This window comes from Lynx rufus, unplaced genomic scaffold, assembly GCF_022079265.1.
Source record: "Lynx rufus isolate CCGP_SWC_20201006 ecotype Redwood Valley unplaced genomic scaffold, mLynRuf1.p SCAF_10, whole genome shotgun sequence".
In the NCBI taxonomy this organism is placed as follows: Eukaryota; Metazoa; Chordata; class Mammalia; order Carnivora; family Felidae; genus Lynx; species Lynx rufus.
The window spans coordinates 73,291,542-73,309,957 of NW_025814824.1; the positions used below are offsets into that span (position 1 = coordinate 73,291,542).

Below are 18,416 nucleotides of genomic sequence, written 5' to 3' on the forward strand. Positions count from 1 at the left end.
CATACATGCCAAATATTATTACCTTATATTATGAAACCATTTTTGTGCTTAAGTCACTGTTTTTAGTGTAACAACTTAAATTTTAATACAATTCAGCTGTGTTTTTTATCTATGACTCGTGAATAAAAAATAATAATAATAGGGGCACCTGGGTGGCTCAGTCGGTTGAGCGTCCGACTTCAGCTCAGGTCAGGATCTCACAGTTTGTGAGTTTGAGCCCCGTGTCGGGCTCTGTGCTGACAGCTCAGAGCCTAGAGCCTGTTTCAGATTCTGTGTCTCCCTCTCTCTGCCCCTTCCCTGCTCATGCTCTGTCTCTCTCTGTCTCTCAAAAATGAATAAACGTTAAAAAAAATTTAATAAAAAATATTATTTTTAATTAAAAAAATAAATAAGTATGCAGTGGAAAATAGGTCTCATGTGCAAACTCAAATTGATCCATAGTAACCTCTGGAATGCATGCTTTTTTTTTTTTAATGTTTACTTATTTTTGAGAGTGAGGGAGACACAGCATGAGCAGAGGAGGGGCAGAGAGAGAGGGAGACACAGAATCCGAAGCAGGCTCCAAGCTCTGAGCTGTCAGCACAGAGCCTGATGTGGGGCTCAAACCCACAAACTGTGAGATCATGACCTCAGCTGAAATTGGGCGCTTAACCAACTGAGCCACCCAGGTGCCCCTGGAATACATGCTTAAGAATGATTCTGAGGCCACGTCTAGATTCACTCAGAATGAGTGTGGTGACCCATTAGCAATGTTTGCTATTGGGCAAGAACAGGAAGTAGTGGCATTTGTTACAATACATTTGAAACCCCAGATTGAGGTGTTTGTATATACGTGCTCTGAATATGAGACAAAACGGAGTGACTGTTCAGAAAAGCACTTTCATTCACCTAAAATCAAAATTTATCTTCAGTCGTTTTAAAAAATGGCATATAGAAGAAACACAGTACAGAATTATAGTTGTAATTCATTATTTTAATAAAAGGACGTGTGTTTGATAGGAAAAGTCTTTGTGAATTCAATATCAAGTTTAATGCCATATCCTCAGATTCACCACCCTTCCTAGAAACTTTTACTTTGTAAACAACACCATGGAGTGGGCTCAGTGAAAATTTTAATCAGTGTTGATGTATGCATATTAAAAGGACTTCAGTTGTGAAAATAATACATTTCAATTGTTCAAAAATTCGTATACAGGATATAATAAAAAGGAGGTCTCCCTCCAGTCCCAGCTCCCATTCCTGTACTCCTGTGCTCATAGAAACCACTATAAGGTTTCTTATATATTTTTTCAAACCAAGTCTATTTACATACAAATACATATACATATATACACACATACATATATACACACACAGAGACAGGCAAATGCACACCCTTTTGTACAAAAGTGGGAACATACTATACACACAGTTCAGCAATCTGCTTTTTTCACTTAACGATGTATCTTGGACATCATTCCCCACCAGCACCTGTGCATCCTCAGCTGCTTTCATTTTTTCTCTTAATTTTCTGTTAATATTTCTTACACAAATAACCTTTAGGAAGTTTGCAGCTGATGCAGAAGCTAACAAAGACATTAAGAAAGAGAGAGGTGATAATATCAAAGATCAGGCTCATACCAGTGGCCACACACATTTATACATGGAAATTAACAGATATGCAAATTCAATTCTCATATGCGGTGCTTAAGTACACAAAACTCAAGCAACTCAGGAATTTAGCATATGTAATTTGCTTCTCTACTGCTCTGATTTTTCAGCTTATTAACATTTTTAAAAGCTTTATATTTTGGTCTCAACACATAAATAATTAATAATTGAGTACTTTTAAAACAGTATTTTCTATAAAAGGTTGGTATCAAGTTTAAACTCTCCATCCATTGCTTCCCTGTAAGATTCATTTTCAAATTCCCTCGTATGTAACGAGGTGTGACTTCTTATTAAAGGCTTTCTAACATCCTTAAAATTCAGACTTCTTCTAAGGTTAAATAAAACCTCTAGTTAAAAGGTTTTCCCACATTAATTTCACTGAGATTTTTCTTCTGAATGAGTTTTCACATGTTTGGTAAGGGATGCATTTTGTTTGAAAGCTTTCCCACATTCATTACATTCATAGGGTTTCTCTCCAGTGTGGGATCTCTGATGTATAACAAGTTGTGACTTTACATTGAAAGCTTTTCCACATTCATTACATTCAAAAGGTTTCTCCCCAGTATGAGTCCTCTGATGTACAATGAGATGTGACTTTTGGCTAAAAGCTTTCCCACATTCATTACATTCATAGGGTTTTTCCCCAGTATGAACTCTCTGATGTTGAGTAAGACCTTCAATTTGTTTGAAGGCCTTTCCACATTGGTTACATTCAAAAGGACTTTCACCTGTATGAGTTCTCGTGTGGTAAGTAAGAGATGAGCTATGCCCAAATGCTTTTCCACATTCATTACATTTGTAGGGTTTCTCCTTAGTATGAGTTCTTTGATGTATAATGAGGTGTGACTTCTTGCTGAAAGCTTTCCCACATTCATTACATTCAAAGGGCTTCTCACCTGTATGAATTCTCATATGTTTAGTAAGGGACGAGCTATACTTAAAAGCCTTTCCACATTCATGACATTCATATGGTATTTCACCTGTATGAGTCCTCACATGTTCTGTAAGAGATGAGTTATACCTAAAGGATTTTCCACATTCCTTACATTCATAGGGCTTCTCACCTGTATGAGATCTTACATGTTGAATAAGGTTTGAGCTGTGTCTAAAGGTTTTCCCACACTCAGTACATTTATAGGGCTTTTCCCCAGTATGAACTCTCAGATGGTCAGTGAGGGCATGTTTATGACTGTGGGCTTTGCCACACTGAGTACACTCATATGGCTTTTCTCCAGTGTGAGTTCTCTGATGCACAACGAGGTGTGACTTTTGGCTAAAGGCTATCCCACATTCATCGCATTCATATGGTTTCTCCCCAGTATGAATTCTCTGATGGTCAGTGAGTCCTTGCTTGTGACTGAGAACCTTTCCACATTGATTACATTCATAGGGTTTGGCTTTAGCTTGAGTTTTGTCACACTTAGTAGATGAGCTACGGCTGGATGATTTCTCATGTTTCTTTCCAGTTTGAATTTTGTCGCATTTAGTATGGGATGAGGTATGATGAGATAATTTCTCATGTTTCTTGCCAGTTTGAGTTTTGTCATGCTTATTAGATAAGCTATGGTTGGGTAATTTCTGTTTCTTTCCAGTTTGATTTTTGTTTTTCTTTGTATCAGGTAAGCTATGGCTGAAAGATTTCTTGTGCTCTTTAGTTACATTAGGTTTCTTTTTTGCATAGTTTCTTATATGACCAAGTAAGTCTAAATTCTGTTTCAAACTCTTTCCATGTGAATCAAATTTAAGCTTTCTTTTTGAAGGAACATGTTTTGTACTCACATTTATTTCCCCCAATGAGCTACATTCATGGCCTTTCTTCTTAGTCAGACTTTTTTTCTTGAATGCAACTTCCCTAAGGAGTTTGTTTTGAGATTCCTGGTGATTCGCTAGCTGGTCATTATCTTGCTGGACTTCTTCTAAAATGGAATTCAATGAGACATTCTTATGAATCTTTTCACTCTCATATTTTGAACTACAACTTGTAAAACAAATGCCCTATTGTGGGGCTGAATCTTTATTCAAGCTTCACATCCCAAGGTGAATGAAATATCAAGTGTAAATGTCCCTAAGCTTTTGGACCTGAGGGGAAAGTGCTGTAGACAGCACTTCCAAGTGCTTATCCAAGAAAAGATAATTGACAATAGTAATTAGAAAAAATTTTGCCTGTTTACAAATATAACCTTGTAACCTGGGATAGATGATAAGATAAACTGAAGGAGCAGTGACTAGGTAATAGATGAAGTTAAAAGAGCTTGTGATTGTAGTTGGTATTTTTTGAGGTTTCTCCACAGCCCAAGCTTCCCAGCTTTGATAACTGCCAATTCATTCACAGTATTTGGCTCCCACAGCCTGTACTACATTAATTCAGCTCTCTATGGTCACAATTGGAGACACATCTGGCTGAAGCCAAAGTGTCCAATATGAGTCTTCCTCCTAACTATTTAGACTCTAGTTTGTCTCCATTGGGTTTTTACAATGATATAAAACGAGTAATAGTAAAGTCATATCTTCCCTGTGTAAACAGAAAGTTCATCAGTATGAAGAACGAAGCATACATCCACAAAGAAGCAGAGATGTGAGATCACATGTTCTCAAAGAGACCATTTATCTAATCCCAATTCTGGATGGCTTTCCAGTTCCTAGTTCTAATCCCTGGTAGGGTCAGGCTGACATATCCACCTTTAGGTTACAAGAGATAAACCTAAGTCCTTATAGTAAATTCCTCGATTTACTTAGGCTAGCCTGAGTATATTTTTGTTACTGCCCTCCAAAGAGCCAAAATAGAGAAAATAAGGGAAGTCTACCAAGAAATACTAAACAGCTTATAGGTGACTAAGGGAATAAGCAGGAAAGGGTGTTCCAGTGCTACCACCTACGATCAATATAATAATGACATTCCTGTACTAAAACAAACAAACAAACAACCAAAAAACCCCCGAAAAACTAAAAAACCAACCAAACAAAAAACCCTACAGTTTCTGAGTCCCCTGATGCTTTTACCATGATAAAATTCATAGAAATGAGACTTCTCATAGAAATGAGATTTACACCATTTAGAGTTACAATGTACACATGTATCTGTTTTCCAACAGTTTGCTATGGAGCATACCTTTGTTTCTGTCAGGTCACTCTACTAATTACTAATCATAAATTTTAAGCTTATTCCCAGCTTTAAGTGATTGCTCACGTCCTTCCTTCCACACGTTATACAATTACACATTTTAAGATACCTTCCCAGTGTGTGTTTTCCTTCTCTGAGTCCACCACCCACACTGACACATGGAGGCAATTATGTTTGTACCATTATGATCCAAACTCTGGTTGAAAACAATTGATTGAACAGTGGTAAACATAGGGCCCAAACTAGACCAATACTATTCTTTCTCCTAAGAATTTAGAATTGAAATTCAAAGACCTCTTTTAGCTAGGTATGGATACGACATGTGTAAAAATCCAAAAACTTAAGAGTTGGGACTACCATTTTGAGGCAGCTTTCTTCAGGTATGTGTGTGGAAAAGCAGAAAAAGCTTTAGGATGGGAATTAAACAGACTCAAAGAGAGAAACAGATGTAAGAGTCTCAAAGAATGAAAGAAACTGAACAGCTACCTTGGTCATGAAGGAACAACACATGGATAAAGTGAAAACTGGGATCAAACAGAAAATAGTTTTAGTATTTGGATATAAGCCAGGAAACACCATTACTTTCATGGAGGACTTTGAAGAGATTAGTTCCCATGGGGTAAAAAAATCAATTTTTGTGGGTATAGATATAGTGGTATAGATATAACAGGGAGAGGTAGAGTTGCCAGGTGCTTCTTCCTTTAGGAAACTTTAAGTGGTACAAGCATTTTGGGGGAAAGGGTAGAACAAGAGCAAGACAAAGGCAGCGTCTTCCAATGTGCAAGGATTCTGGAGAGGATAGAGGCAAATCTTCTGGGAAGAAAGGGATCAAAACTCAAACCTTTCCCCTTGAGGTGTAACATTATAAGAACCTCCTATAATGATGAAGATTGGCCAGCAGGAAAAAATATAAAGCACTACGAGAGAAATTTACCATGAGGGGAAAAGATAGAATCTGAACTAGTGAAATGGTATAATAATAGGGTAATAATGAAGAGAGTTGAGTCTGACAGAGCATGTGATTACATCTGTGAGCTTATCCTGGGACGCCTGGGTGGTTCAGTCGGTTAAGCGTCCAACTTCGGCTCAGGTCATAAACTTGCGGTCTGTTGAGTTTAAGCCCCGCATCAGGCTCTGTGGTGACAGCTCAGAGCCTGGAGCCTGCTTCCAATTCTGTCTCTCTCTCTCTCTCTCTCTCTCAAAAATAAATAAACATTAAAAAAAAAAAAAAGACTGTAAGCTTATCCTGAATCAGAGAGTAACACCTGAATGTTAAGCTAAAAGGACTGACGTATATAGCTCAATAGACTCAGCAAATCATTGGAAGGAATAGAATAGTCTTTCCTTGAAGCAATTCCAAGTACTATATAGGAAACTGAACTGAGAAGAAAGTCACTGTAGCAATGACAAAGATGTATTAAATGATTCAGTATTATTTTTTAGTTGCAACACCAAGTATCAGTGAGAAAAGTAAACACGCCAAAATTGGAGCCACTAATGGATGGATCGAAAACTCCATGAGGTCCCTTCATTCGCCATTTGAAGGACTAGTCCTTCTGGTTTCAAGAATTCGTGGAGAGTTGGAAAATTCAGAGGACACTTAAAAATATACTGTAAACATTCTGCTAAGTTGGGGACTATAGTGATGTAAATAATAAGTGAATATTTTAATATTTGGTGGCAACACCTAAGATGAATTACTTCAAAAATGGATTCAACAAATCAGCCTAAGAATTAGAACAATTTAGGTATGAGATAATGTAAAGCTAATTTGGGTGATGTCCGTGAGAAGTGAAGAAAGCAAACAAACAAATCAGGAACTGAGGAGAGGATAGAAAAAGAGAAGGCAGAGAGCAAAGATGCACCGGAACTCCATGGTAGACAGGCCTTAAATCAAAGTAGACCCGGGGCACCTGGGTGGCTCAGTAGGTTAAGGGTCCGACTTCCACTCAGGTCATGTTCTTGCAGTTCGTGAGTTCGAGCCCCACGTCAGGCTCTGTGCTGACAGCTCAGAGCCTGGAGCCTGCTTCAGATTCTGTGGCTCCCTCTCTGCCTGCCCCTTCCCCCCTCCCCTCTCTCAAAAATAAAATAAACGTTAAAAAAATTTTCAAAGTAGACCCTGATAAAAATATGGAAGGTGAAAGGAAGCTCTAATTTAGAAAGAAATATAAAGCTTTCCATTTCTGACACTCTGAGAATGAGCTTTCCTGTGAAGTAGGTAAAAATATGAGTGCAACACAAAGAAACTGGAGATTTATCTGGACAAGATAAATTTTTCTTGAAAGTCGCCCATGTAGAATAAGTAGCTTGTATTTGCACAAATGATTCTTTTGAGGAAAATACAATAGAAAAATAAAAAAAAAAAAAGAACAGAGAGCAGAAGACAAAACCTTAGGGATACTTCAGCAAGTGGAAAGAAGAGAATCTGGTGAAATAAATGTAAAGAAGCACTTAGAAGATCAGATTTAAGTGGTATATAATTTAAGCTAAGTAGGCAAGAATTTCATGCTGATCGAAACTATTAAACTATGCGCTGGAAGGTAAGCAGGGGTTACTTTAAAGCCAGAAATTTACATAGAGACACAAAATCTGTAGGATTTGACTGTAGAGGTTAAGGAGCAAATGGAAATGATGATTCATTATAGACCACAGGTCTGGAGCATTTTCACAGTGAAAGAAGGGAAGTGGAAAGTAATTAAAGGCAGGGAGCATCATGCCAAGAGATTTGGAAAGAGGATGGACCCAAGAAGGTTTGAACACATAAGGAGAGAAATATATCATGGAGTCCCAGAATTAGACTGGATGAAGGGAAATATACTGAGGATATTAGTAAAAAAGGAGATAATAAAAAACAGCACTGCTTTAAACAAGGTAAGCAGTGATGGGACTTTGAGAACAGCTAAGAGGAGTCACTGCTCCTCCTGGAAGCTGAGCAATGGAGAGCATAAATGAGGAAAGATGACTGACTATATATGGAAAGGTCAGTTAGGCATCTGAGGGGCTGGTATCAAAGGTTCAGAACTCTAGCTGTCACCTTTTTCCTACCACAATATGAATGGTGTGGCATACTGTATTACTGTTCCCTGTGGAAAGATTGTACCTCCCAGGCCCCTGCATGCCACTTGAATCCTCCCTGGAGAAGGCTGTCCATTCCTACCCTGCTGAGCTTAGGAGTGGCCAGGTGATCTGCTCTAACCAATTAGCCAATAAAATGTGAGCAGAAAGAGATCTCTACCACTTCCATTCAGTAGTTTTAAGTCAACAAGTGGTTCTACTCATTCTTCTTTCCTTGTGACATGAGAGCAGGATTTGCCAAATAGGGGCTGCTCTTTCAATGTAGGTCCAAAGGATAATGTGGAATAGGGCTACAGCATGAGCAAGAAACAAATCTTTCTTGTTGGAAGCCACTGAGATTTGGGGGTCATTCCTTAATGGAGCATAACTTAGCCTAAGCTAACTGATGCAAGTGGTATAAGCAAACCCCCATACGTGAACACAGGCTTACAACTACTGTGAACCTCATATGAGAACCTCACACGTAGACAGGTTCACAGACAGAAGAGATATTAGAATCTCCAAGGTTAGAGAATCTTTGTAGTTTGAACTCCTCCTCCCCCAGGAGAGGATATTTTTCAACTGCTACTCCTGGTTAAGAAAGAAAGGTCTCAAATATTTAAGATTTTAAAAATAAATTATTCACTGGGTTGACTGGGTGGCTCAGTCGGTTAAGCGTCCGACTTTGACTCAGGTCATGATCTCACGGTTCATGAGCCCTGCATCAGGCCCTCTGCCGTCAGAGTGGAGCCTGCTTCGGATCCTCTGTCTCCCTCTCTCTCTGCCCCTCCCCTGCTCATGCTCACTCCCTCTCAAAAATAAACATTAATAAATAAATAAATAAATAAATAAATAAATAAATAAATAAATTATTGAAGAATTGCAAAGTTACCACCAAAAAACTAGGAACTTACTTCCATTGGTTCCTATTTGCTTGGGTCTTGCTATTTCACTGGGACCACCTTGTCTAGGTTTTCTGCCCTTCCCCAACCATGGCTCTTCTCCTTTTTCCAACTTGGAGATCATGTCTGGTTTGGGAGCTTGATAACCTGCTCACGAGAAATGGTACAAATTGAGTGTTAGGAAAACAAACATCCCAGAAATCAAACGCTAATATTTGGACTTCAGAGCCTTGAAAGAATTAAGAATATACGGCTTCTGAAATTTCACAATGGCTGCCCATGTACCCTATCCAAGGAGACCTTCCATTTTGGAGACAGGGGCACAGTATCTTGAGTTGTACCCAAAAGGGATCACAACTCTTTGATTCATAATAACCATGGCCAAATTTGTCAAGAACTTCAGAGAGAAGGTATCACCATGCACACATTTTGAATTATGAAAGAACTGTCCTTACCCATTGAGGCAAGGTTGCTGTAGTTCTCCAGCATCACATCCTTATACAGGTTCCTCTGGGCAGGATCTAGTTGCTCCCATTCCTTCTGGGTAAAAGCCATAGTCACATCTTTGAATGTTACTGATCCCTGTAATAGCAATACTTCTATTCAGTCTAATGTTATTCACATTAGTGAGTGATTTGGACAAGATAATAATGATTTGTTCTTAGCTCAACCATTCAATTTGATCATGATGTTATACTGGATACTAATTCTTTACTCAATTATGCATTTTTTGAGAGGCAAAAATCACATTAAGAAATGTCCCTATTATGGACTGAATGTTTGAGTATCCCCAAAATTCATACGCTGAAACCCTCCCCTCCAATGTGATGGTATTAGGAGATAGGGCCTGCAGGAAGTAATTAGAATGGGATGAGTTCATGAGGGTAGAGTCTCCATGAATAGGATTAATGCCCATATAAGAGTCACAAGACAGCTTGCTTCCTCTCTCTGCTCCTTCTGCCAAGTGAGGGTACAAGAAGTCTGCAACCTGGCAGTTGGTCTCACCAGATCCCAACCAGGCTCACATCCTATCTTGGACTTCTCGCCTCCAGAACTGACAGCAGTAAATTTCTGCTGTTTATAAGCTACTCAGTTGATGGTACTTCATTGTAGCAGCCCAAACTGACTAAAACAGTCCCACTTGTGAATTTGTTTATTCAAGAGGATAAAGAGTGAAAAAAGTCATACAATTATCAGAGAGAAAGACAATTACCAAAACAAACAGAATCAGTCTTTACCTTTTCTTCTATAACAAAAAACAGTGGAATAGTGTTTATGAGGTAGAAGAATTGAGATCCTTGGTTTTTAGAACCAGCCAAAAAATCACCTATATTTGGAAGCAAAAGTAATGTATTTTAGGCATGTAAGGATGCAGAAAATATAATACGTATATATTTCAGAAATAAAGAAAAGGAGAGGGATAGGGAAGGAGGAGGAGGAGAAGAAAAGGAGTGATTTTTAAAAGAAGGAAAAGTGAATCAGAATAAAGATTTCAAGATTGGGAAGGACATAATGTACAAGAAAGAGCTGTGAATAATAAAACCAGTCAAATGTCTAGTTACATCCAAGTAACTTGATAATCTTCTTGTACAACTGTTACAAAAGTCATTAAAATCAAGAGTCGTGACTTAGGGGCACCTGGATGGCTCAGTCGGTTAAGTGTCTGACTTTGGCTCAGGTCATGATCTCGCCGTCCATGAGTTCAAGCCCCGCATCAGGCTCTGTGCTGACAGCTCGGAGCTTGGAGCCTGCTTAGGATTCTGTGTCTCCCTCTCTCTCTGCCCCTCCCCCACTCATGCTCTGTCTCTCAGAAATAAATAAACGTTAAAAAATAAAAAAAAAAGAAGAGGCGTGACTTAAGAAAAATAAACAGGACTATAACTGGTAGGGGTGGGGGGTGGGGAGAAATTAAAGCATGTTTAAGATCTCTTATTAGGCAGGTGAGAGGAGGAGACACAGCTACTGGAGAAGTTTGCCACTAATGAATACACGCTTGAACAGATTTGTTTCACATTGAAAAATAACTCCTTACCTCCATAGACTACCAATCAATTAGCTGTGTATGTCACCAATCTCTGACTTGACAAACCTCCAGTCATGGACATCTAAGAAGTCCCATCATTGACTGTCAGTGGCCTCTCAATCACTGATAGACTGATCCAACGAAGTCCCCTATCAGTAACAGCAACAAATCTCCCCAGTCGCCCCCACACACTCCAATCACAAAATCCCACAGGTCTCTCAACTATGGATACCTAAAGAACACATCAGTCTCTTCTCTGATGCAACCCCAAATCCTGACTCTACCAGTCCCCAATCACTGATGCCAACAGACCTCCACCAACAGTGTCGTTTACAGAAACCCGAATCAGTACCAGCCAGCTTCACTATACCTTCAATCTCTTTAGCCATTCCCTTCACCTGCTTGCTTTGCCTGAAATCTACCTTCTCCTGAGGATCCTGCTCCCTTACAAGGCTCCCTGCTGGAGGTTATTTGGTTTGGCCCAACCATGACTTGTGTACCTCACGGCCTGAAGATGAGGTCAACGATAACTTTCAACTATTCTTCATTCATCCTTCAAAATCCCTATCATGTTTTGGGGCGCCTGGGTGGCTCAGTCGGTTGGGCAGCCGACTTCAGCTCAGGTCACGATCTCACGGTCCGTGGGTTCGAGCCCCAGGTTGGGCTCTGTGCTGACAGCTCGGAGCCTGGAGCCTGTTTCAGATTCTGTGTCTCCCTCTCTCTGACCCTCCCCCATTCATGCTCTGTCTCTCTCTGTCTCAAAAATAAATAAAAACGTTAAAAAAATTTAAAAAAAATCCCTATCATGTTTAGAGTATCACCAGACTTCAACCCATTAACCCTCCATTTCAACGATTAACTAGAAGAACTCACAGCCTTGCCATATAGTTGTACTCAGAGCTACGATGTAGTACAGCTAAGGAAAAGGTGCATGGGGTGAAGTCTAGAGGAAGCCAGGCACAAGTATCCAAGAGTCCTCTTCCAGTGGAGTCACACAGGCCACACATGATTCCTCCAGAAACAAATCGTGAGAACACGTGTGAAATGGTGTTTCCCAAGGAAGCACCATAGAGACTCAGTGGCGCTCACGGGCACCCTCTGCCTGGCACACACAAAAGTCCCGGATCCCCAGAAGGAAATCAGGAGTTCAGCATAAACCGCATTGTTTACATCGTTTAGTTTATTAAATGTTTTATTTATTTTTGAGACAGAAAGTGACAGTGGGCGGGAGGAGGGGAGGGGCAGAGAGAGACACACACACAGAATCTGAAGCAGGCTCCAGGCTCAGAGCTGTCAGCACAGAGCCCGACGCGGGGCTCAAACTCATGGATTGTGAGATCATAACCTGAGCCGAAGTCGGACGCTTAACTGATGGAGCCACCCAGGCGCCCCTACATAGTTTCGTTCAGGCACGGGGAGCCACTTTTATCATTTCTGGGAATGGTGCAAAGCCTCCTGCAGTCTAAGTTCTCAGGTGTCAGCCAAAGGTCAACCTTGCAAGCAGGCTTTTCTAAGGACAGCTGTTAGGGGCCACTTACGTCAACTCTTCCGCACAGTAATTCTGCCTCATTCACTGCAAACCTGAACACCAGCCTCCTCTTCCCTACAGCTCCTCCACTAACTGCATCAATGCAAAAGAGCCCTTCCACACCCTGGCCTTTCTCTTTCCTGACTCCAACAATCTTTTCTTCTACCCAAACTCAGCCACTGATTCGTCGCCCAGGCATTCTTTAGACCCTTGCCACATACATTACAGCACCTTTAAAATCTCTACTTAAAACACTGTCCTGCCAGCTTACTTCTTCTAGTACCTTCCATGTCAATATTTCTCCAAATACATTCGGCCCTCATACCCATCGATCCTAACCATTTTTTCACAATCTTCCATTGCCACACAGCCTTACTTTTCACCTGTCCCGTTTAGATTTAGTTCTAACACCATACACACTCCACGGAAAACAGCTTTCACTTCCTTGCCCCTCTTCTTCTCCACTGTACTTCCCTAGCAAAGCCTCAAACTTAAACCCCAACTTAATCTCTGCCTGCAACCTTGCAGTTAAACATTCCAAAAGAAAAAAGTCAAACAACTGTGCTGACTGGACTCACTTCAAATTGATGACACATATCTCAAATGGGCACCCAATACTGAGAGCTTCCTGTTCCTCTTTCCAAGATGATTATTCCAAACATTCTCCTCTTTCTCTCTGAAATCTGCAGCACCTACTCCTTTCCCACTGTCAGCTGATGAATTTGCCTTACACTTTCAAAGACAAAATAAATGTACGTGAACAAGAACTACCTTGCCTTGTTACCACCAATTCCACCAATCTGTTTCCAAACCCCTATCATCTGTCTCCTTTCTGTTGAAATGGAAGACGTGTCCCTTCTGTCACTGAAGGCCAGTTTCTCCACTTATGCTTTGGATCCTATCCTCAACTGCTTTCTTGAGGACTTCACCCCCTGCAATTAACCTCTCTCTTTTGTGTCACCTATTTTTCCCTTTCTACTGAATCGTTCCTATTGACATACAAAGTTGCCTTAATATCATTCATCCAATGAAAACTGTCTCTTTTTTTTTTTTAATTTTTTTTTCAACGTTTATTTATTTTTGGGACAGAGAGAGACAGAGCATGAACGGGGGAGGGGCAGAGAGAGAGGGAGACACAGAATCGGAAACAGGCTCCAGGCTCTGAGCCATCAGCCCAGAGCCCGACGCGGGGCTCGAACTCACGGACCGCGAGATCGTGACCTGGCTGAAGTCGGACGCTTAACCGACTGCGCCACCCAGGCGCCCCGAAAACTGTCTCTTAATCACATGTCCCATCCAATGCCAATGTATTTGCTCCTTTTACCAGCAAAACTCCTGGTGTTGTCTATACTCTGTCTCTATTTCATCACCTCCATTCTTTCAACTCATTCCAACAGGATTTTACCCTCATCGCTCCACGAAAAAAAACTCTTCTTAATCAAAATAACCATTGAGCTACATCTTGCCAAAGTCAAATTCTCTGCAGTGATAAGTCTGGGACTCACAAGAGCTTATGACACAACTGACTCGCATGGTCTTGAAAAGCTTTCTTCTTTAAGCTTCTTTGACACCACATTTACAATTTTCATCATATCTCAGTGGCTACTCCTCACTCTCCCTCTTTTTCTGTTCTTTTCCAAACCTCTAAATGTATGAGTGACCCAGAGCTCTGTCCTTGGTCCCTGTTTTCTTCTCTATCTGCGTCCCCTCTGCAGGTGACCTCATCCAATCTTATGGCTTCAAGCACCATCTTTATGCTTGATGTCTTTCATTATGAATTCTCCAGCTCACACCTCTCCTAATTCTAGATTCATGCATCTAATGACTATTCAACATCTCTACTTGGGCATGTAATGGGCGTCTTGATGTGGCCAAAGCAGAACCACTGTCATCCCCTTCTGGCTCCCATTTATATCCACCAAATCTGGTCGTCTTCAACACAACCCTTTCGCAGAAAAAGGAAGCACCCTTTATCCGGTTCCTCAAGCCAAAAGTCTAGATGTAAAATCTTGATTCTTCTCTTACCCCATGTTTCATATCAGCTCATCAGGAAGTCCTACTGGCTCATCTCTAGATGTATTCTGAATCTGATTTTTCATTCCCTTGCTACAACCCTATTCTAAACCATCATCATCGTTTCCCTTTCACTATTCAATAAACTCCTAAAGGACCTCTGCACACAGACAGGGACAGTCCGGTCTCCAACTACCACAGGCACCGTAATAGACTCCCATAGACCACACATTGCCACACACCTCCCCAATCTCTGACACACCACGAAGCCATTTCTGATCCCCACAGCCTTCCAAACCATGGCCTTTCGGGCCACCCCACCCCCACCCCGCCCCCCGCCATCACTGTCATCGCAGATACCTCGAAACACGGATTTCCTTAAACTGTGGCACCCACGGACCGCGCAGGCCCCCCATCACTGCGCCACAGATTCCCCCAGCACGCTGACCACCCCTCCCCCCGCCAGAAGACCCTCCAGCCTCGCCTCCAATTCCCAAATCGCTCCTCTCAGAGACGGCGGCCACCCTCCAATCACGGACCCCCAAGTAGCCCACCGCGGACCGCCCGGCCGCCCCGCCCCGCCGTCGCGCTCACCGCGGCGCTGCCCCCCGGCTCCGACACGGCCATCTCCGCGGCACACCCGGCCCCTTCGGCCGTTCCCGCACCCCTCCTCCGGCCCACGCTCTCCTGCTTTGTGAGGATCGGGTCGCAGGCGGAGGCCGACATGGCGGCTGCTCGAAGCGCGGCCTTAGCGAGCCCGGCGCCTGCGATGGCGGCGCCCCTGGGTATCGCGGGAGGGCGCGGCCATCTTGACCGAGGCTCCGCCGTACAGCGGGGGCTTCGCGCTCCCGGCGCGCGCGCGGGCGGGTGGCCCCGGGACGCCGCGGAGGGTCCCGAGAGCTGAGATGCGAGGCGGCAGGAAGCGTGCTCAGGTACCCACTGCACGGTGCCTCGCGGCGCTCGACACACCAGCCCCGGCGTCCGGAGGCTCGGCCACGCAAATGCAGAATTCGGAGTCGCCTTTCTGAATCCGTCACTGCAGTCGGTTGCCGGGAACCCCGCAATCACGAGGCCCAGCGCGGGATCCAGACAGCCAGGATAGTAAGAGAGATTGAGGAGGAAGGAGAAAAGGCCCGATCGCTCAGACACCATTGTTTCATAGGGAGAGAGCACTAATCGTCCAAATACACGTCTTTAGGGGCGCCTGGGTGGCTCAGTCGGTTAAAGCGGCCAACTTCGGCTCAGGTCATGATCTCGCGGTCCGTGAGTTCGAGCCCCGCGTCGGGCTCTGTGCTGACAGCTCAGAGCCTGGAGCCTGTTTCGGATTCTGTGTCTCCCTCTCTCTGACCCTCCCCCGTTCATGCTCTGTCTCTCTCTGTCTCAAAAATAAATAAACGTTAAAAAAAATTTAAAAAAAAAACAAACAAATACACGTCTTTACCTTTACGGTATAAGAACAATGAGGGGAAAAAATGAAGCAGCAGGTTCAATGAACACATCACTCCTCAGTGAGGTCAGCTGAAGCCAAATAATCAAGCAATTGGAGCAGAAATAGTTTCTCAATGAGCTATTTGGTGTACCGACGCCGTTCATTTAACAATTATGTGTTGAGCTTTTACTTTGTGCCGGCTAAGTTGCTGTGCTATGCTAGGTAATGGGGAAAGAGTGGAGACCCAGATGGAAACAGCCTTTGTTCGCCCTGATGGAATTTACAGTGGGGCAGCGGGCTTGTGAAGTTATCCCAAATATGTGGTTGCTTTTTCCAGAGTCAAAAGCACCTTCCATTTAGATGAGTGAACAATTAGTTATCCCTCAGCAGTGGCTGCATCGCGGGCTCAATCTTTAGTCTGAATACAATTCTCAGTGCACCTTCGCTGAGCTCATGAGACTCCTTAGGCCACCTAATTTCAGGACAGTTTTCTGCCTAGTCTCCCCATCCTATTATTGAAAACGTTTTTCTAACAATAGTTTGTTGTTGTTGTTCCACAAATCACAGTGGTGTGTTTCTCATTTATTTTCCAACTATCCCAACAATGCTTTCCCTAGTCTTGTGGCATCGATTCTAGAGCCTAGCAAAGTATGTTGTAAATATTGAGATAGGCAGAATTCTAATATGGCCCCCATTATCTCTGCCCCTGTTATCACACCTTTAAGAGATCCCCTCTCTTTCAGGAACCTGTGATCTCACACCCATATAAGATCCCAAATGAGTTGACTTTGAGTTCATAAAAAAGTGGAGATGATTCTGGGTGGACCTGACCTAATCAGGTGAGCCCTTGAAAGAGACTGGACCCTTCCTGAAGTCAGAAATTACAAATAGGAACAGGCCTGCGGAGGGGCCACACAGCAAGAACCTGAAATCAGCCTCTCAGAGCTGAGAGTGGTTTTTGGTCTACAACGAGCAAGACAACAGGACCTCAGTCCTCAACAGCAAGGAAATGATTTCTACTAACATCCTGAGGGAGCTAACAAGCATATCTTTCTCTAGTGGAATCTTTAGTACACAACTCAGCCAGCAGCTTGAATTGAGCTTTGTGTGACCTCGTGTGGGGAATCCAGCCATGCCACCATCAGACTTCTGACCTACTGCAACAGTGAGATAATAAATTTGTGTTATTTTTGAGAGAGACAGAGACAGAGTGTGAGTGGGGGAGGGGCAGAGAGGAGGGAGACACAGAATCCAAAGCAGGCTCCAGACTCTAGGGTGTCAGCACAGAGCCCAAAGTGGGGCTCGAACTCATGAATCACATGAACCAAGAGATCATGACCTGAGCCAAAGCCCGACGCCCAACCGTCTGAGCCACCCAGGTGCCCCTGATCATTTCTTATGCAGCAAAGACTCAGTGAAAAGTGAAGGCGGGGGTGCCTGGGTGGCTCAGTTGGTTAAGTATCCGACTCCAGCTAAGGTCATCATCTCACAGTTTGGGAGTTCAAGCCCTGTATCCGGCTCTGTGCTGACAGCCCAGAGCCTGGAGCCTGCTTTGGAATTTGTGACTTCCTCTCTCTCTGCCTCTCTCCCACTCACACTCTCTTTCTGTCTCTCAAAACTTAAAATAAATGTTAAAAAAAAAAAAAGGGACACAGCCCTCTTCCCTGTGTTCCAGACTGAGCATTTTTCTGTCCTTGTACCCTGGGTGTGAGCAGTTCCTTCCCATGCTCCTCAAATACAGTCCTTACTTAAATTGATCCGATGTTACAGTCCCAGTGTTCCAATATTTACATTAAAAAAAATAGCTCTCTAGCGTCTGGGTGGCTCAGTCGGTTAAGTGTTTGACTTCAGCTCAGGTCATGATCTCAGGGTTTGTGAGTTCCAGTCCATTGTCCAGCTCTGTGCTGACAGCTCAGACCCTGGAGCCTGCTTTGGATTCTGTTTCCCTCTCTTTCTGCCCCTCCTCTGCTCACGCTCTGTTTCTCTCTCCCTCTCAAAAATAAACATTAAAAAAAAAAACTTAAAAAAAATAGCTCTTTCTATCTGCTTACAGCTAGTTCAGAAAGAAGAGAGCCAGGCCAGTTTCTGTGGGCTTATGACCTAGTATTCCTTAACATATTGAAACAAATTCCAACAAATCTATACATGTAATGCTGTTCTAAATTGGAACAGTTCTCCAAGCCCCACTAATTCTAGTAACTGACCAGTATTCCTCAGATACCCTTTGGGGAGCATGGTATTGAGAGAAAGAAATGGGTGGAAAAGATAGGAAAAACAGGATAAGGATATTCGCTGCACTAAAGAGGAGGGAGAGCAAGGAAGAGAGTATGGCAAAGACAAAATGAGGTAGTAAAGTCACTTGATGGGAATAGGATGGTGACCAGAAACTCTTCAATTTAGAAAAAAAGTTCCATCATTTCTCCACATGGCAGAGTGAGTCCATTTCCTAATTCAGGACAAATAGGAAAAGAGAACATCTTACAATTAATTTAATTCTGTAAATACAATAAGGATCAATTGTGGATTGCTATTTACATGAGAGTTTCTGTGCATGGTAAGACATTTTCAAGTGAGTAAAAAAGTCATAATATCAAAGAGACCCCTGGAAAAGTGTCTCTGCTTCGGATCAACTCTATTATTTCCTTTGCTATCACCTGACCTTACTGGATATATATATTTTAGTTACCTGAGTTTCT

At 42.5% G+C, this 18,416-nt stretch overlaps 1 protein-coding gene across 1 annotated transcript; it reads right to left on the reverse strand.

The window, feature by feature from the left end:
• Positions 1–988: 988 nt before the first annotated feature.
• ZFP37 (ZFP37 zinc finger protein) lies at positions 989–15,017 on the reverse strand. Its single transcript, XM_047068094.1, has 4 exons — positions 14,886–15,017; positions 9,183–9,309; positions 8,740–8,874; positions 989–3,566 (listed from the first exon to the last, which is right to left on the reverse strand). Exons 1-4 carry the CDS (start codon positions 15,015–15,017, stop codon positions 2,026–2,028), a joined length of 1,935 nt encoding a protein of 644 aa, XP_046924050.1. The 3' UTR covers positions 989–2,025.
• Between the last annotated feature and the right edge of the window lie 3,399 nt (positions 15,018–18,416).

Excerpts from the sequence above, each read along its gene's own strand:
- ZFP37 (XM_047068094.1), bottom strand. The coding sequence starts at position 15,017 with ATGTCGGCCTCCGCCTGCGACCCGATCCTCACAAAGCAGGAGAGCGTG. Across the intron at positions 8,875-9,182 it reads CAGCAACCTTGCCTCAATGG|GTTATCAAGCTCCCAAACCA; the intron begins GTAAGGACAGTT and ends TCTCGTGAGCAG. Across the intron at positions 3,567-8,739 it reads GCAAATAGGAACCAATGGAA|AAGAAGTCCAGCAAGATAAT; the intron begins GTAAGTTCCTAG and ends ATTCCATTTTAG.